Raw genomic sequence first — 19,247 nt, forward strand, 5'->3', positions numbered from 1 at the left:
CAAAGGGGAAACACTTTGTGACCTTGGATCTGACCATGGGTTCTTAGCTACGATGCCAAAGGCAAGAAGATCAAAAGAAAAAAATACGCTGCGCTTCACCAAAATTCAAAACTTTAGTGGCTCAGAAGACACCATGCAGAAAGTGACGGGGAATCTACAGCCTGGCCAAAATATTCGCAAATCGCGTACCAGAGAAGAGCTGAATATCCAGGACCTTCCAAGGAACGCACACGACTCGGCCACAAAAACAAAAGCAACTGGATTTAACAGCAGGCAGAGGACAGTGAAGGGACATTTCCCCCAACACAGCTGTGCACACGCACGGAAACGTGCTCCACGTTACTCGTCACCGGGGAAATGCAAATCACAACCACTATGAAACACTACTTGACGCCCACCGGGACGGCTGTACCTTGAAAAGGAAGAAAGAGAAGGTGAGGGGAGGTGGGTGAGGCGAGGACGTGGGGATGTGGAGAGTCCGGAGCCCTCGAACGTCGCCAGCGGGGGAGCAGACGGTGCACCTCTGGGGGGCACACGGGCACGCCCCGTACACACCCAGAAATTCACTCCTGAGAATCCACCCCCAAAAGTACAGAGGGGATTCGGATGTTCTTGGCGGCGTCATTCACAGCAGCCGAAAGGGAAAAACCACGCAGGGGTCCCTGGACGGGGGGACGGATACAGGGAACGCGGTCCATCCACCCGGCGGGGTCTTCCCACCCGTGAACCCAAAGAAGCCCTGACACCTGCTACATGGGGGAGCCCGGAGGACACGACGTGGAGGGAAGTGAGCCGGCCGCGGCCGGAGAGACGCTGTCGGGCCCACAGGTAGGAGGGCCTGGAGGAGCGGGACTGGGAGCCGGAGAGCAGGCTGGGCCGGGGCTGGGGCGCCGGCGGCACGGGAGGCGGTGGCTAATGGGGACCGAGGCCCTGTGCTCACGGCCGGGGGCGGGTGCCCCACGCACACTGACACACGGAGAAGCGCTCCCCCCCAGGACTCGCCTGGACAGCTCGGGCTGCCGCAAGGACGGCCTGCGCTCTGCCCCCACCTGACCACGGCGGCCCGGCCCAGTGCGGCCTCCCCTGAAAGCTGGACCCACGACCCCAGCTCCTTGCACCGATGTGCCCTGCATAGCCACGGCGTCTCCATGGAAACACGGGCCACCTAGTCTCTTTGGGGGCCAGGGGCCTCACCCCAGAGTGCCGGTCGCAGGCCCAGGTGGCCTCACCAGCGACGACCCCCTTCACGTGCCCTCCCTGTCTCGCCGCCAACCCCGGGTGGCTGCACGGGCGCCCGCTCAGCAACATGCCCTTGTCTTGGTCCCCCCGGGTCACCCTCAGTAATATAATCTGTCTTCCTCGCTGGTCACCTGGCTTCCGCTCACCTTGGCGTGCGCATCCCGTCTGGGATGTGGGGCTGCTCCAGGCACCTGCACCTGCCTCGGCTCCGGAAGGATGGGCCCTGGCCCTCGGGGGATAGCAGCCACAGCTCACCATGCTCCCCAGAGAGGCCCCTCACCACCTCCAGAAGGGGACCCCAAGGCAAGGCAGACCCCCCTCCCGGGGCTCCTGGGCGCTCACACTGCCTGGCCGCTTCTCCATCCCACCCCCCTGGTGACACCAGGCTCCCTCTCTGGACCCCAAGGCCGCCACCACCACAGCAGACCAGCGTCCCCAGCCCAGACCCCAAATGCGGCACCAGGACGGTCCCCACTCCCTTCTAGGACCTTCCGCCCCAGGGTGGGCAGCCGGGCGGCAGTCACGACGTGAAGCTGGCGGGCCTGCCCAGACACCTGGAGGAGCTCCCCTGGCCCTGCCCAGCAAGGCTCAGCCTCCCAGGGGGGCAGATCCCCGCCCCCAGACCCTGGGCCCAACGCCGCCAGACCCCTGCCCCACACCCGGGACTCGAGCAGGCAGCGCCTCTCAGCCCAGCCCCTGGGCTCCTTGACCCGAGGACCCTCCCCCTGGGCCCCTGCCCGGCTGCCGTGGCTCTGCCTCAGTTTCCCCATCGGTGAGGTAGAAACCACAGTTGTTGTCACGGAGCTGATGTGTACAAAGCTGCTCAGGACAGTTGCTGGCATAGACCTGTGACGCATGTGTTTGCTAAAAATAAATACAGCTCACAGCCATTCACTGGTTCCTGGACTCGGGAGAGGATTATATCCCCAAATAAAGACGATCCACAAATAAACGGACAATAAAATATGTGTGTGTTTCCACTGCGTACTGAGGAGCATGGGGATGAATAGTGGGAAGCCCCCAGGGAGACGCTGGGAGCAGGGGTGAGGGCGGGATGGGGACCACTGACCCGCCGGGGGCACCCAAGAGCCGAGCTCCCTGCCGGGGTGCGCGTGACCCGGAGCCTCAGGCACCTGCTCCCACAACAGGAAAAGGCCTTTCAGGGCCTCGTGATGGACAACACGCCGCCCTGGGGTGTATATAAGCCCAAACACCCGACACTTCACACACTCACAGCCACACCCGCACCGACACACTCACCTGCACCCACACCCCGCCCCAGCACCCACACCATGGCCGCCTCCACCCTGTCCGTCTGCTCCAGCGACCTGAGCTACGGCAGCCGCGTCTGCCTGCCCGGCTCCGGCGACTCCTGCCCCGACCCCTCCTGGCAGGTGGACGACTGTCCCGAGAGCTACTGCGAGCCCCCCTGCTGTGCCCCGGCCTCCTGCCTGACCCTCCTCTGCACCCCTGCGAGCTGCGGGTCCAGCCCCTGCCCATCAGCCTGCCCCAGCTCCTGCCAGCCCTCGTGCTGCAGCTGCTCCCCCTGCCAGGAGGGCTGCTGTGTGTCTGTCTGCTGCAAGCCCGTGTGCTGCACCCCTGTCTGCTGCAAGCCCGTGTGCTGCACTCCCGTCTGCTGCAAGCCCGTGTGCTGTGGGGCCTCCCCCTGCTGCCAGCAGTCTAGCTGCCAGCCCTCCTGCTGCAACTCCTCCCCCTGCCAGGAGGGCTGCTGTGTGTCTGTCTGCTGCAAGCCCGTCTGCTGCACCCCTGTCTGCTGCAAACCTGTCTGCTGTGAGGCCTCCCCTTGCTCAGCCTCCCCCTGCTGCCAGCAGTCTAGCTGTCAGCCCTCCTGCTGCAGCTCCTCCCCCTGCCAGGAAGACAGCTGTGTGTCTGTCTGCTGCAAGCCCATGTGCTGCACCCCTGTCTGCTGCAAGCCCGTCTGCTGCACCCCCTCCTGCTGCAAGCCCGTGTGCTGCACCCCCGTCTGCTGCAAGCCCATCTGCTGTGAGGCATCCCCTTGCTCAGCCTCCCTCTGCTGCCAGCAGTCTAGCTGCCAGCCCTCCTGCTGCAGCTCCTCCCCCTGCCAGGAAGACAGCTGTGTGTCTGTCTGCTGCAAGCCCGTGTGCTGCACCCCTGTGTGCTGCAAGCCCGTCTGCTGCCAGGCCTCTCCCTGCTGCCAGCCAAGCCCCTGCAGACCCTCCTCCTGCGTGTCCCTCCTCTGCCGCCCCGTGTGCAGGCCCGCCTGTTGCGCCCCCTCCCCCTGCCAGCCCAGCTGCTGCCGCCAGGCCTCCAGCCTGTCCCTACTGTGCCGCCCCGTGTGCTCCCGCTAATGGGGCACATGCCCCTGGGGCGCTGGGCTCAGGCCCCACCCAGGGACCCTGGGCCTCCCGGCCACCCCTCAGCCCAGCCCTCACCTGTGCTAGGTGGCTGACCCCGCCCACAATGGGGTCCCCCTGGGTGTCCACTCTCCTGAGCTGACTTCACCTCCTCCCTCACAAGAACGCTGACCCCGCGGCACCCCTGGGTTCCTGCTCCCGGGACGCACCTCCACCTGCCCTGGGTCACCTGCCTTTCCTCCCAGTTCCTCTGCTCAGGTCACTTGGCCTCGCCCTCCAACCTGTGGGCCCCTCCCCAGCACCCCAATAAACTCACTTCACCGGCTGACCTGCTTCCTTTCATCTGACTCTCACGGGGGTGGGGTGCCGGGGTTTGGACCCGACAGTGGTCTCTTCCCGCGTGAACATTACTGGGAGGAGGGATGAGAGGTCCCCAAGGGACGGGGCCCAACTGCTCTGGGCGGGGCCGCGGGGTGGGACTCACGGCGTCGCATGGGACGGTCAGGGCTGCTGGGCCTGGGTCCCCGGGGCTCCGAGGCTGGCCACCTGCACACGGGTCGTGGCCTGGGAGGCTCTGCCTGGGCTCATCTCCACCCACTGCCCAGCTGGGCAAAGCGGCCCAGACAAGCCGGCCTGGGGGCCGCAGGCAGCACACCCTGGGGCCTGGGGGCCTCCTGGGGTCCCCTTGGGGTCCTCCCGCGTGCTCTGCTCATCCCGTGGAGAGGCAGCGGGCTGGGGGAGGCAGTGCTCCAAGCCTCTAGAGGAAACGACTAGGTTGGAAGCACAATCTTCAGGGTGGGTGGCAGGAGCCCAGGGTCCCGTCCTGTTCCTGGAGGGCACGTCCCCCAGGGCCAGCAGGACACTCTGGGGAATCCGAGCTCTCCCCCTGCCAGCCTCCCAGCTGCTTTGGGTCTGTGTCTTGGGAACCCCCGTGACCGTGGACAGCACCTTCCTCTCAGGGCAGGAGGCGGTTCCCATCACACTCAGGAGAGCCCTTCCCACGGCCTCGGCCACGTCCTCGCAGGGTCCGGCGTCCTGCCCAGGGACCATGTCCACAGGGAGGCCTCAGTGGTCTCGCCTCCTCAGAGCTGCTCGGAGAAACCGAATAAACCTGCCTTGAATTAACCCCGAGGACCCTGGGCCCTCCGTGGGCCATTTCTAGCTGAATGGCCAGCCCTCCCCGCAGGGCGCCCGGGGCCCCGCTGCCCGGCCCATCCTCGGCCTCTGGGCCCCTCCAGGCACGTCCCTCTCCGGCCTGGCCCGGGGCTCCCGCCCGCAGTGTCAGGGCCAGTCCCAGGCAGGGCGGCCACAGCCACGGCCCGGGCACCCCCGTCCCAGAAGCGGGCCCTGGTGGGCGGATCCTCAGGGACCCGGTGGCGGCGCCCTAACCCTGGGCACCCTCCCCTGCAGGGAGCCCGCAGGACGTGCCCTGAGCGGGGAGGACGGGAGGGGAGGCCCCAGTCGCCCCCGACCCAGCCCCGCACTGCGTGAGTCCCCTGCAGGGTGGAGCCTCCCGCCCCCCGGGGACCTGTCCGTCCCTCACACACTCCCCCGAGGCCCCATTGTCCCCACCCTCCCGCACCCGGCCCTGACCCAGCCTGGCCCCGTCCCCGAAGTTAGTCTCACCCTGTCCCGTCTCCCGGGGACTGTCCCTGCAGAGCTGGGCCCTGGGCTCCCACACACACCTCCGTCCTGCCCCGCACCTGAGTTTTCTGGGGCCCTGCACCCTGAGCCCGCACCCCCCACCTGCTGGGGCGGTGAGACCTTGGGCTGCCCTGACGACCGGCCCGGGGCCTGTCCTGGGTGTGAAGGGAGCCCGGGCCTCCTTGGGCGCCCCTTCCCGGGGCGGGGACAGCTCTTGGGGTCCCCAGAACTGGCCTGATGGCCTAAAATCCACCCTCCAACCCTCTACGCAGCGGGGCCTTGGCCACCCCCAGGGACCCTGAAGCCTCGGGCCCCCTGCGCATATTCTGGTCACAGCCCGTGTCTGATGGCAGCCGCGAACTCTCCAGCAAAGCGCATGTCGCTTTCCTAGGTCTGGGGCCCCGGGGTCCCGCTGTGACGCGCCATCCTTCCTGCCACACGGCCCGGGATCCCCAGCAAGGGCCACCCGCCTCTGGGAAGCTGTGCGGGAGCGTCAGGCCCTGCCGTGCTGTCACATAATCCTCGCGGGACCCTGCGACACTGCCACCCTGGGGTCCCATCTTGCCGACGGCTCCTGTGTGGCCAGGGGATGGCAGGTCGTTTCCTAAATTCAGGAAAACTCGGAATCCGGCAGCGGGCAGACGGCCAGGCGGCCAGGTGGGCCCCTGACGTGGGCACAGCGACCTTATGCCAGGGGGACGAGGCTCAGTAGTCCTTCGCCCGCAGACCTGGGGGGCGGGGGGCGACGGGACCAGAAGCAGAGCTGGAAGGCGGAGGCCCCGCACCGGGGAGCAGGGCCACCAGGCTGAGGGGGCAGGAGGGCCGTGGCCAGGACCTCCCGGCGGGCGGCCCTGCCCACACCCTGACCTCAGCTCAGGACGCTGAGACATGAACGTGTGTTGTTGTGAAGCTCAGGGGTGTGGTCACCCGTTACCGCAGCCTCGGGAAGCAGAAGCGGATGAGTTTGATCAAACCTTCGTATTTTTTTTTTTAAGATTTTATTTACTTATTCATGAGACACAGACACAGAGAGGGGCAGAGACACAGGCAGAAGGAGAAGCAGGCTCCATGCAAGGATCCCAACGTGGGATCTGATCCCGGGTCTCCAGGACCACAACCTGGGCCGAAAGCAGGCTCTAAACCGCTGAGCCACCCAGGGATCTCCAAATCTTCATATTTCTAAGCATTCTGGTCTCAGGTGTCACTGAGACAACGTAAAATAAAAATTATGATAAAAATAAAATAAGGGCAGCCCTGGTGGCTCAGCCATTTAGTGCCACCCTCAGCCCAGGCCCTGATCCAGGGGTCCCGGGATGGAGTCCCACGTCGGGCTCCCTGCATGGAGCCTGATTCTCTCTCTGCCTGTGTCTCTGCATCCCTCTCCCTGTGTTTCTCATGAATAAATAAATTTAAAAATCTTAAAAAATAAAAAAAATTAAAATAAAGCCTCAGCTGCATCCAGCTAAGGAGTCGGGTCCAGCCACCCCCAAACCCCGGCCGAGGATGGAAGCTCTAACCCCCTGGGGGTCTGCCTGCCGTCCCAGCCACCCCAGGCCCCTGGGCACGGCCCCTGGATGCCCCCCCCCCCAGGGACTGAGACATCAAGGACCCCTGCGAGCTGGCCTTGCTGATACCCTGAGCCCCCCAGGCACCTGCCGCCTGTTACTTGTCCATCTGTCCCCCTCCCCCTCTTTCAGGGACCCCGGCCAGGCCCAGCCTCGGCCCCCGGAGGTGCCAATTATGAAGAGCCCTCAGGGGCTGCTGCCCGGACACTGAATAGCCAACAGAGGTGTCCCAAGGGCTCACGGAGAGGACTCCCGGCCCAGCCCCCCAGGCAGACGGCATGAGGGTCCGAGTGAGGAGGGAAAGGAAACGCAACAAGCTGCCCCCAAGGCCAGCCCGGGGCAGCCGCTCGCCCGGCACCACCACGGAGCTGCGAGGCCAGAGCTGCAGGGCCCCGGGACCCACAGCTTGGAAAAGGGACACACCCCGAGCTTGGGGCCGCTGCCTGGCCAGCACAGGCCCAGCCCGTCAAGGCCCAGGGACAGAACCCCTACGCCCAAGGCCGGCCCCTCCCTGGGCCACAGCCTTGCACCACGCCATGACCACGGTGACCGGGGAGGGACAGCCGGCCCTAACCCCGGACAGCGCCCTCCCAGGTATGTGTCCAGCCTCCCTTCATCTCTGCGAAAGTGGTAACAAATGCAAAATCACAGGGATCACCCGCCCCAGAGATGGGAACCACCGTTGAGGCCAGAACCCAAGCCCCCCTCCCCCAGCACCCCATCCCCAAGGCGGCGGCCACTGCACCCAGGCCTCAGTTCAACCCTGGCCAGAACCCCCCATGCCCTCCAATCAACAGGAATGTTGGACCCAGCACATGGGCAGGACTTTTTTTTTTTTTCCATATTGAATTGTTATTTATTTTAGGACATGCCATGTCAAAACAAAGCATCGGGATCCCTGGGTGGCGCAGCGGTTTGGCGCCTGCCTTTGGCCCAGGGCGCGATCCTGGAGACCCGGGATCGAATCCCACATCGGGCTCCCAGTGCATGGAGTCTGCCTCTCTCTCTCTCTCTCTCTCTCTGTGACTATCATAAAAAAATAAAATAAAAATTAAAAAAAAAAACAAAGAGTCAACCCTTGCCTTTAACAATAATATCGTATTATAAAAGCACTTTACAACTCCATCCCATCTTTGAGTGTAAGTTACTGGTATGTGGGCTAATGATTATCTGAAAGCATTTCCCTATTCAGACCCATAATCCAAGTGCTCTCTGAATATTACAAGGTGACAATAAGTGGGAATTGGAGAAGGAAGAGGAAAGAGGGGAATAAGGTTCTCCCAGTTTAGGGCTTTGTTGCAATGAGGGGCTGAAGGAGTATGAATTATTTTTGTTGCCTTTTCATCTTTATACTGTGTTAAGTAAAGCTTACAACGTAGAGTCAGTAGGCTTTTCCTGAGCTGTAACTCAGAAATTTTCTTCCTGCAAACAATGTATTTACGAATGTATTTATTAACTTACACAGCAATCTCACAATAACTAGTAAAGATTAAAATGGTGCACTCCTAGTATATTTGTTTACAGTGTTTTAAGGGAAATATATATTGCCATGGTGATGAAGCTCTAAATAGATTAGACAAAACATCTAAAAATTGAAAGTAGTTTTTTAAAAAAAGGCAAAGAAATAAATATCATCAAAGAAAAAAGATTAATTCTAGCTTAAATGTAAAACTAAATCACTGGTTAATTAACCAAACTATACAGATCTAATAAAAAGCAAAACCAGACTAAAAGACCCAACATTAAAAAAAAAATGCTAAAAAATAAGGCATAAGTCTGCATAATACTGAGTTATTTCCATTCTCTCCTTTCCCTCTTGTATGTATGCTTTTCCATATCTGACGGGCAGGACTTTTACGAGCTGGGTGGCATCTTCTGGAAAAATAAAGCAGCCCTAATGAGGGGTCCCTGAAAACCAGCTCCCAACACCAACAAGGAAGGGGAAGTGTCCTCAGTTACGCAGGACAACACGCACCAGGACCGTATAAAAGCCGACGGACCAGCACCTCACACACTCACAGCCACACCCGCACCCACACACTCACCCGCACCCACACCCCCACCCCACCGCCCACACCATGGCCGCCTCCACCCTGTCCGTCTGCTCCAGCAACCTGAGCTACGGCAGCCGCGTCTGCCTGCCCAGCTCTGGCGACTCCTGCCCCGACTCCTCCTGGCAGGTGGACGACTGTCCCGAGAGCTACTGCGAGCCCCCGTGCTGTGCCCCGGCCTCCTGCCTGACCCTCCTCTGCACCCCTGCGAGCTGCGGGTCCAGCCCCTGCCCACCAGCCTGCCCCGGCTCCTGCCAGCCCTCCTGTGGCAGCTGCTCCCCCTGCCAGGAGGGCTGCTGTGTGTCTGTCTGCTGCAAGCCCGTCTGCTGCACCCCCGTCTGCTGCAAGCCCGTGTGCTGCACCCCTGTCTGCTGCACCCCCGTCTGCTGCAAGCCCGTGTGCTGTGAGGCCTCCCCCTGCTGCCAGCAGTCTAGCTGCCAGCCCTCCTGCTGCAGCTCCTCCCCCTGCCAGGAAGACAGCTGTGTGTCTGTCTGCTGCAAGCCCCTCTGCTGCACCCCCGTCTGCTGCAAGCCCGTCTGCTGCACCCCCGTCTGCTGCAAGCCCGTCTGCTGCACCCCCGTCTGCTGCACCCCTGTCTGCTGCAAGCCCATCTGCTGCCAGGCCTCCCCCTGCTGCCAGCCCAGCCCCTGCAGACCCTCCTCCTGCGTGTCCCTCCTCTGCCGCCCCGTGTGCAGGCCTGCCTGCTGCGCCCCCTCCCCCTGCCCGCCCAGCTGCTGCCGCCAGTCCTCCAGCATGTCCCTGCTGTGCCGTCCCGGGTGCTCCCGCTGATGGGGCACGTGCCCCCGGGGCCCTGGGCTCAGGCCCCACCCAGGGACCCTGGGCCTCCCGGCCACCCCTCAGCCCAGCCCTCACCTGTGCTAGGTGGCTGACCCCACCCACGACGGGGTCACCCCGGGTGTCCACTCTCCTGACCTGACCTTCACCTCCTCCAACCTAAGAATGCTGACCCCGCGGCTCCCCGGGACTCCTGCTCCCAAGACACACCTCCACCTACCCTGGGTCACCTGCCTTCCCTCCCAGTTCCTCTGCTCGGGTCACCTGACCTCCTCTCCGACCTGTCCGCACCTCCCTGGGCACCCCAATAAACTCACTTCACCGGCTGACCTGCTTCCTTTCATATGACTCTCATGGGGGTGGGGTCCCGGGGTTTGGACCCGACAGTAGTCCCTTCCCGCGTGAACATTTCTGGGAGGAGCGATGAGAGGTCCCCAGGGGCCAGGGCCCAACTGCTCTGGGCGAGTCTGCGGGATGGGACTCACGCCCTGGTGCAGATGGTCAGGGCTGCTAGGCCCCACATGCGTCCCCGGGGCTCCCTAGGCTGGCCACCTACACATGGGGTGTGGCCTGGGGGGCTCAGCCCTGGGCCCATCTCCACCCACCGCCCCAGCTGAGCAAGCTGCATAGACAGGCCGGCATGGGGGCCGCAGGCAGCATAGCCCTTGGGGGCTTGAGGGCCTCCTGGGATCCCCCTGGGGTCCTCCTGCATGCTCTAATCATCCCATGGATAGGTGGCGGGCTGGGGGAGGCACTGCTGCTGCCAAGATGGGGTAACAGGGACTGGATACCTTCCCACCTGGGTCAACTCAGCCCTGACAAGACCCTGAAGCCAGCGTGTCAGGTCCGGGGCCAAGGAGCACAGGAGAGGCACAGCGGGGAAGGAAAGGCACAAGGTGCTTATCGCCGTTGGGGCTCTCACCCCCTGGAGAATATTTCCAGCCCCATGCGGGAGGGTCACCCCAGCGGAGCTCCAGGCACCCTCAAGCTCACAGATGGCCTTGGGTGCTGGGGGAGGCACAGCAGCCAGTGTTTGGGTCTGGGGTCCCCATCATGGTCCGGGGACACTCTGTACCCCCCCACCCCTCCTGTGCAGCCCGCGGCACCTGCTGGCATAGCGTCTCCACACTGAGTCCTTCCGGGGACATCCTAGGGCAGGACGCACAGACAGCACGGGGTCTCCGTGGGTGGCTTATTCATTCCCGCCTGGGTGTGTAAATTTCCTCCGCATCTCTTCACGGTGTGATCGCTCCCTTCCTCTTATTATTCTTTTTTAAAATTTGTCTTTATTGATGCCAAATGCACGTAACACCACGTCTACCGTGTTAACCATCTTCAAGCCTACAGTTCAGGGTGCTAAGCACATTCTTGACGTGGGGCGACCATCCTGCTGCCCGTCCCCAGACTCTTCCATTCTTGGGGAAATGAAGCCGCGTCCACATGGGACATAGACTCGCCTTTGCCCATCCCGCCGCCCCTGGAGCCCACCCTCCCTCCTCTGTCCCCGAAGCACCTTGGAGAAGGGGGGTCACGTCGTCGTTGTCTCTCTGTGACTGGCCTGCGTCTCCGGCCACTAGGTCCTCAGGCTTCACCCGCATTGGAGTCAGACTCGCTTCCTCTTTAAGGCTGAACACTGTTCCGCGGGAGGGACTCTGTTTGCTTCTCTACTCATGCCTCGGTGGACACTTGGGCCGCTTCGACTCTTTAGCTCTTGTGAATGATGCTGCTGTGACCACGGCTGTCAGAGGTCTCCTTGAAGGCCTGCTTCCAGTTGTCTTGAGCAAATGCTCGTGTAAGTGCTGGACCCTGTGGTAATTCTACTGTTCATCTTTTCAAGAACCATCGTACTGATTTCCACAGTGGCCGTGGCCAGTTCACGTTCCCACTCACAACCCCCAAGGGCTTCAATTTCTCCACATCCTCATCAACACTTGCTATCTTCTTCTTGCATATATATCATATACACTGTCTCCTCCTTGTGATAATATTTACATAAATATTATATATTATATATTTATCCTAATGGGTGTAAACTGGCTTCTCATTGGACTTTTGATGCGCATTTCTCTAATGATGAGCCATGTTGAGCATCTTTTCATCCGCTCATTGGTCACATACCTTGTACATCTTTGGAAAAATGTCTATTCAAGTCCATTGCTTGTTTCTCAATGGGGTGGTTTGGCTTTGTTATTGAGTTTTGGGAATTCTCTGAACATTTTAGATATGAATCCTTTATCGGAATGCGATTTGCAAATGTTTTCTCCCATTTCTCTGGGTTACCTTTTATTCTCCATTGGTATTGTCTTTTGAGGTGAAAATATTTAAAATTTTCGTGAAGTCCAAGTTTTGTATTTTTTGTGTTGCCTGTGCCTTGCTATCATATCCAGGACATCACTGTGGAACTCAGTGTTGTGAGGCTTTCATCCTGTGTTTTTGTTTTCTTCCAAGAGTTTTATGGTGTTAGGTCTTCCATTTATGTCATGGATCCGTTTTGAGTTCATTTTTGTGTGTGGTGTGAGGTAGGGGTCCTTCATTCTCTTGCATGTGGATAGTCGGTTTTCTTGGCACCATTTTTTGAAAAGACTGTCCTTTCTCCATTGAATGGACTTGGTAACCTTGTGAAAAATGGTTTGACCTGAATGTGAAGGTTTATTTCTGGACTCTATGCTATTCCATTAGTTTACATGGCTGCCCGTTTTATGCCAGTACCACCCTGTGTTAATTACCATCGCTTTGTGGTTTTGAAATCAGGAAGTGTACGTCCTCTGGCCTTCTTTTTTCAGAATTATTCTGACTATGCACAGATTCTGTGTGAGTTTGAGGGATTTAATGTTTCTGTAAAAAACATCATTGAGATTTCAATAGCGATTGTATTACGTCCGTACATTGCTTTCGGTAGTATTGACATCTTAGCAATCCTGAGTCTTCCAACCTGTGAACATGGAATGTCTTCCCATTGAATCACGTCTTCTTTACCATCTGTCAGCAACGTTTTTTAGTTTTCATCATACAGGGCTTTTGCCTCCGTGGTTAATTCCCTTTATTTTATTTTTTTTGGATGCAATTGTAAGTGGAATTGTTTTTATAATTTCCTTTTTGGGCTGTTCATTATTAGTGTATAGAAATGCAACTGATTTTTGTGTGTTGACTTTGTATCCTGCTGTTTTCTCAATTCATTCCTAGTACTAACAGGTCTTTAAGATTTTCTACATATAAGATCATAGCATCTGTGAACAGAGGTGATTTCATTTTTTCCTTTTTAATTTAGACTGCTTTAATTTATTTTATTGTCTAACTACTCTCCTAGAGCCTCCAGTACTGTGGTGATTAGAAGCAGTAAAAGTGGGCATCCTGTATTGTTCCTGATCTTAGAAGAAAAGCTGTCTTTAACCATTGAGAGTGATGTTTACCGTGGGGTTTTCACATATATATTTTATTCTGTTGATATAGTTCCTTCTATTCCTAATTTGTTGAGTGTTTTCATCATGAAAGAGTATTGAATTTTCTCAAATGCTTTTTCTGCATCAGTTGAGAGGATCGTCTACTTTTTTCTTTACTCTGGGAATGTGGGGTTTTCTATTGACTAATTTTCATATGTGGAACCATCCTTGAATTCCAGAAATAGATCCTTTTTGTTTGTAGCACATAATCCTTTGACTATGCTGCTGAATTCAGTTTGCTAGTATTTTGTTGAGGTCTTTTGCATTCATTGTTCATGAAGGATATTGGTTTGTTTTCTGTTCTTATCATGTCTTTGACTGGCTTTGTTATCAGGGAATGAAAACCTCATAGAATTAATGGGGAACTGTTCCACCTTGTTTAGTCTTTTTAAAAAAAGACTAAAGTGAACAAGGAATATTTGGGAAAAAACTGTGGACCTGATATAAGGCATCTGTTGAAAACTTTTTTTTTAATTTTTTTAAGATTTTTTTAATATTTATTTATTTATGATAGTCAGAGAGAGATAGAGAGGCAGAGACACAGGCAGAGGGAGAAGCAGGCTCCAGGCACCGGGAGCCCGACGCAGGATTCGATCCCGGGTCTCCAGGATCACGCCCTGGGCCAAAGGCAGGCGCCAAACTGCTGCGCCACCCAGGGATCCCGCATCTGTTAAAAACTTACAGCCAACACCATACCTAGCTATAAAAGACTGAGAGCTTTCCTGTAAAGATGAGGAAGAGGATACAGACGTCCTCTCTCACTGCTCCTACTCAACACATACTGAAGTCCTATCCATGCAACAAACAAGAAAAAAGAAATAAAAGGCATACATGTCAGAAATTAAGAAATACGATGGTCTCAGGGATCCCTGGGTGGCTCACCAGTTTTGCGCCGCCTTCAGCCCGGGGCGTGATCCTGGAGTCCCAGGATCAAGTCCCACATCAAGCTCCCTGCATGGAGCCTGATCCTCCCTCTGCCTCTGTCTCTGCCTCTCTCTCTCTCTCTCTCTCTCTCTCTCTCTGTGTGTGTGTGTGTGTGTGTGTGTGTGTCTCAAGAATAAATAAATAAAATCTTTTTAAAAAAACAGAAATACAATGCTCTCTATTCACAGAGGATATGTCTGTCCACATGGAAAGTCCCCAAGAATCCACACAAATCTCCTAGAACTATCAGAGAGTTTAGCAAGGTTGAAAGGTGCAAGTCTAAAATAATTAAAATTAATTGCATTTCTATATAGTAGCAACAATTAATTGGAATTGAAAAATTTTGTTTAGAGGTGTGATTTGCAGTAGAATAAATGATGAAAACTTAGGTATACATCTCAGAGAATATGGACATAATGAGGACTTTCAAAATACTGATGAGAGAAATTTAACAAGGTGTAAGTAAATGGAGAGCTAGACCATGTTCACAGGTTGGAATATTGTTATGGTGTCAGTGACCTCCAGCCTGGTCTATAATAGGTTCAGGGCAATCCCGATCCACATCCCAGTAAGAGCTTTCCGTCCATATGAGCAAGCTAACTCTAAAATTATTTGGAAAGGCAAAGGAGCTCAAGTATCGAAATCATTTGAAAATGAAGAACAAAGTTGGAAGACTTCACCACTTGACTTCAAGATTTCCTATAAAGTTACAGTAATCAAGATGATGTGATGTTGACAAAGAGATATAATTACGTAGACTAATGAAACAGGTTAGACACATAGATCCCCATGAATACAGTCAGCTGATTTTTGACAGAATTCAAAGTCAAGTTAAAGAGACAGAAGTGTACTGGGAACAACTGGACATCCCAAATGCAAAAAAAAAAAAAAAAAAACAGAGAAAGGAGACTTGACCCATACCTCACACTTAGTATAAAAATTCAGTAAAAATGGATCATAGACCTAAATGTAAAATGTAAACATTTTAAGCATTTAGAAGAAAACACTAGAGGAAATTCTTGTGAAATCTCTGTGTTCAGCAGAGTTCTTAGGCTTAAGAACCAAAAGCGTGATCTGAAAAAGAAGAAAATTGGTAAGTTGGTCTTTACCAACATTAAACCATTTTGCTCTTGAAACCACGCTGTGAAGAGCGTGGAGAGAGAAGCCACGGAGTTGCAGAAAACACTTGCAAGTCACATCTGAGCAAAGTACAGCTGACCCTTGAGCGACACGGGTGTGGACGGCTGGTGCCCACTCAGACGCGGTGTTTCCAGGAAATACATGTCCTTCCGTGCATGTGTTTTCTCTTCCTGTTGACTTTTGTACGAACATTTTCTTCTCTAGCTCACGAGTCGATGTGTCCATGGACTCTGCGTTGTCAGTAGGGCTTCAGGTCCACAGGGCGCTGTTAGCACTTAGGTTTCTGGGCAGTCAGAGCTCGAGGCGGTTGGCACCCTACACTCCCACATTATTCGAGGGTCAACTGTACTCATATTCCAAAATGCGGAAAGAGCTCTCAAAATGCAATGTCAAGGAAACCTAAAAAAGGAAGAGGCCTGAACTTTGAAGAAACGCCCAACAGACGCAGGAGATGCCAAATACGCACGTGAGAAAGAGGCCCAACACCATTACTCATCAGGGAGATGCAAACTGAAGCCGCAGCGAGACACCCTTAGACGCCTCTCAGAAGGGCCACCGGGGACAAGGCTGACCATGCCCGGCGCTGGCGGGGACGCGGGGAGTGGGGCGCTCGAACAGCGCCGGGGGGACTGCAGGGTCACACAGCCCCTGGGGACACATCTTGGCAAGTCAGCGCGGTAAGGAATCTCGGCTCGGCATTGGGCATCAGGGCATCGCAAACTAAATCCGGTAAGATGCCACCGCACACCAATGGCTAATATTTAATAATAAGTTTAAAAGCCTGGCACGTCCTGGGCCGGCAAGGATGCAGAGGCGCGGGAACTGCCCTGCGCCACGGGTGGGGGCGCAAACGGCACAGGCACCTGCAAAAGAGTTGGGCTGTTTCGTGTCACATCCAACACGGCCTCCCTGTGGCCCAGCTGCACCACCCCCAGGCGTGTACTCGGGACAAACAGACACTCCAGCCGGGCAAACGCCCGCACGCGTGGCAGCAGCTGTGTTCAACCCGCAAGCACGGGAGGCGCAGGAAGTGTCTTTCCCAGGACACGATGGCGGGGGTCCTGGTGCGTCCCTGCGGGAGGCCACGTACCGCCCAAGCGCCTGCTGCTCCAGTGAAGGAAGCAGCCCGGGCGGCTGGGCACCGGATGTAGGTGACTTTCTGGAAAACACCTAACTGTAGTGACGGAGTCGGGGCTTGCAGGGGCCTGGGGTGGAGGGACGGGGACGCAAGGAGACTTCGTGCGGCACGTGGCGGCCTTGGGCGTCCGCCAGGTCTCAGCGCTGCGCACGTGCCAGCGCCTCCCCTGTGTGTGTGTGGGGGGGGAGGAGGGCGGACGGGAGCACCTGCTCGGCTCGGGGAGGTCATGCGGGCAAAATTCCTCTCCCTGAAGAAGCTGAGGACCACAAGCTTTTGACAGATTTTTTTTTTTTTTTGCTCTTGATTATCTTTTATGTTCTACTTCTCTTCGTTTTTGTTGGTTGCGTTTTACCAGACCTGGTGGTCCCGAGATGCTTTCCCGGGTGGTGCACACGAGGCAGTTTCCAGAACAGCTGTAGTGTCCCAAGGGCTTTACCTTCCGGACCCTGGATGGCTCCGGGGACCCAGAATTGAACTCACCTCCCCCGGTCGCCGGGTTGCCGTGCGGTGCCGATATCTCTGGAAGCGCCTGGGGTGCTCGGGTTGCTGGGGTGTTGGGATTCAGCAGCGGGCCTTGACCCGGACGTTCCCCGCACCTCATCCCACGTCTGCTCAGCGGTCCCCATCTGAAGACCCCATTTCCCTCTGTTCGGAGAATTGTTCCCTGTGGTGGATCTTTCTGGAAATCTCCTGATGAAGGCTGGATTTGGACGACATCATCCACTCCCCTCGGGGCCTCCACATCCCACCTGCGAGCCCCTCATCCGCCCCCGACCGCCCTGGCCACCGGGCGCCCTTCGTGGGTGCAGGGGGGGGGGCGCAGCTCACGAGCACCCCGTGGCCCTCACGGAGGCTGTGGCCCTCGGGGCCCGCAGGCAACCGTCCCTCACCCGGAGGGCGGCCTCGGCGGGCTGCACGGCCCGAAGCTCTGGGGTCCGCGGTGCCCCCGGCTGTTTGCTCCCTGACAGACACCCTTGGGGTCCTCGGCCCTGACGGGTATTTTAAGGGCAGCAAGTCCTTCCTGTAAATACAGCAGAATAATAAGCACTCGCAGGACTCGGGCAAAACACCAACGAGGAAGGGGAAGTCTCGGGAGCCTGTCGCTGGACAGCACCCGCCGGGGCCGTATAAAAGCCGCCGGCCCGGCACCTCGCACACTCACACCCGCACCCGCACCCGCACCCACACACTCACCCGCACCCACACCCCGCCCCAGCACCCACACCATGGCCACCTCCACCCTGTCTGTCTGCTCCAGCGACCTGAGCTACGGCAGCCGCGTCTGCCTGCCCAGCTCCGGCGACTCCTGCGCCGACCCCTCCTGGCAGGTGGACGACTGTCCCGAGAGCTACTGCGAGCCCCCGTGCTGCGCCCCGGCCTCCTGCCTGACCCTCCTCTGCACCCCTGCGAGCTGCGGGTCCAGCTCCTGCCCACCAGCCTGCCCCGGCTCCTGCCAGCCCTCCTGCTGCAGCTGCTCCCCCTGCCAGGAGGGCTGCTGTGTGTCTGTCTGCTGCAAGCCCGTGTGCTGCACCCCTGTCTGCTGCAAGCCCGTGTGCTGTGAGGCCTCCCCTTGCTCAGCCTCCCCCTGCTGCCAGCAGTCTAGCTGCCAGCCCTCCTGCTGCAGCTCCTCCCCCTGCCAGGAAGACAGCTGTGTGTCTGTCTGCTGCAAGCCCATGTGCTGCACCCCCGTCTGCTGCAAGCCTGTGTGCTGCACCCCCGTCTGCTGCAAGCCTGTGTGCTGCACCCCCTTCTGCTGCACCCCTGTCTGCTGCAAGCCTGTCTGCTGTGAGGCCTCCCCCTGCTGCCAGCAGTCTAGCTGCCAGCCTTCTTACTGCAGCTCCTCCCCTTGCCAGGAAGACAGCTGTGTGTCTGTCTGCTGCACCCCTGCCTGCTGCAAGCCCTTTTGCTGCACACCCGTCTGCTGCACCCCCATCTGCTGCACCCCTGTCTGCTGCAAGCCCGTCTGCTGCCAGGCCTCCCCCTGCTGCCAGCACAGCCCTTGCAGACCCTCCTCCTGCGTGTCCCTCCTCTGCCGCCCCGTGTGCAGGCCCGCCTGCTGCGCCCCTCCCTCCCCCTGCCAGCCCAGCTGCTGCCGCCAGGCCTCCAGCGTGTCCCTGCTGTGCCGTCCCGTGTGCTCCCGCTGATGGTGCACGTGCCTCCGGGGAGCTGGGCACCACAGGGCACCCCCGCTCTCCCACTGCCTCCTAGGATTTAAGCCAGCAGGATCCCTGGGACTTGTCAGCACAAATGCTCACCCTTGGACCCTCACAAGCAGGCCTGAGCCTTTGCACAGCGTCATGTTGTGCCCAGATGCACCTGAGACAGCCCTCGCTGTCACTGATGGGTCCCCAGGTTGTTTGGGACATCCTGCCCCTGCCCTGTCTCTGCCCCTCCAACAAGTGGTTTGCCTCCCCCCCCAAACACACAGCTGAATAAACTAATTCCAGGGGCACCTGGGTGCCTCCGTCAACTAGCCTCTCGGACTCCTCACTGCGGCCCTGGTCACCGTATCTGGGTCTCGAGATCAGGCGGGCGGGTCTGCTTGGGGTTCTCTGCCCCTCCCCCTGCTCCCTCTCCCTCCCTCCGCCTCTCCCTCTGCCCCTCCCCCATCAATCAGCCTTGCGTCCATGCCTCTGTGGGCCTCTCTTCCCAACTGGTTTTGTTGCGTGTTTTCGGATCCTCTGGGCTCGCAGACCCTGGTGTCAGCAGTTGCTGACGAGCCCCATCCTGGGAGCATCTCCAAGGGCGCTGAGCTGACCCCCACCCTATGGTCCCCACTTGAGCCTCCAGGCAGTGCAGGGTGGCCCTGCTGAATGACAAGGACCCAGGTGGCCCCTTGCAGCAGGACCCCCGGCCCCAGGCCTGTCTCCCAGGCGGTGGAGCTAGGAGGAGGCTGAACCAGTGTCCCCTGGGGCCACCGCGGAGGCGGCGCATCTGTGCTCCAGCCAGCCTCCCGAATCCACCCTGGTCTCCCC

At 58.0% G+C, this 19,247-nt stretch overlaps 4 protein-coding genes across 4 annotated transcripts in view; 3 read left to right on the forward strand and 1 right to left on the reverse strand.

The window, feature by feature from the left end:
- Positions 1–19,247, reverse strand: part of TSPEAR (thrombospondin type laminin G domain and EAR repeats) — a 164,767-nt gene that overhangs the window by 139,089 nt on the left and 6,431 nt on the right. The window lies entirely within an intron of this gene.
- LOC129502116 (keratin-associated protein 10-4-like) lies at positions 2,450–3,900 on the forward strand. The gene has a single exon (XM_055313556.1). The coding sequence runs from the start codon at positions 2,532–2,534 to the stop codon at positions 3,567–3,569; it is 1,038 nt and encodes a 345-aa protein (XP_055169531.1). The 5' UTR covers positions 2,450–2,531; the 3' UTR covers positions 3,570–3,900.
- LOC129502123 (keratin-associated protein 10-7-like) lies at positions 8,787–9,956 on the forward strand. Its single transcript, XM_055313562.1, has one exon. The coding sequence runs from the start codon at positions 8,863–8,865 to the stop codon at positions 9,622–9,624; it is 762 nt and encodes a 253-aa protein (XP_055169537.1). The 5' UTR covers positions 8,787–8,862; the 3' UTR covers positions 9,625–9,956.
- Positions 17,416–18,742, forward strand: LOC129502118 (keratin-associated protein 10-4-like). Its single transcript, XM_055313558.1, has one exon. The coding sequence runs from the start codon at positions 17,499–17,501 to the stop codon at positions 18,414–18,416; it is 918 nt and encodes a 305-aa protein (XP_055169533.1). The 5' UTR covers positions 17,416–17,498; the 3' UTR covers positions 18,417–18,742.

Source organism: Nyctereutes procyonoides, unplaced genomic scaffold (genome assembly GCF_905146905.1).
Source record: "Nyctereutes procyonoides isolate TBG_1078 unplaced genomic scaffold, NYPRO_anot_genome, whole genome shotgun sequence".
Classification (NCBI taxonomy): Eukaryota; Metazoa; Chordata; class Mammalia; order Carnivora; family Canidae; genus Nyctereutes; species Nyctereutes procyonoides.

Coding starts and splice junctions, on each gene's coding strand:
- LOC129502116 (XM_055313556.1), top strand. CDS start 2,532: ATGGCCGCCTCCACCCTGTCCGTCTGCTCCAGCGACCTGAGCTACGGC.
- LOC129502123 (XM_055313562.1), top strand. CDS start 8,863: ATGGCCGCCTCCACCCTGTCCGTCTGCTCCAGCAACCTGAGCTACGGC.
- LOC129502118 (XM_055313558.1), top strand. CDS start 17,499: ATGGCCACCTCCACCCTGTCTGTCTGCTCCAGCGACCTGAGCTACGGC.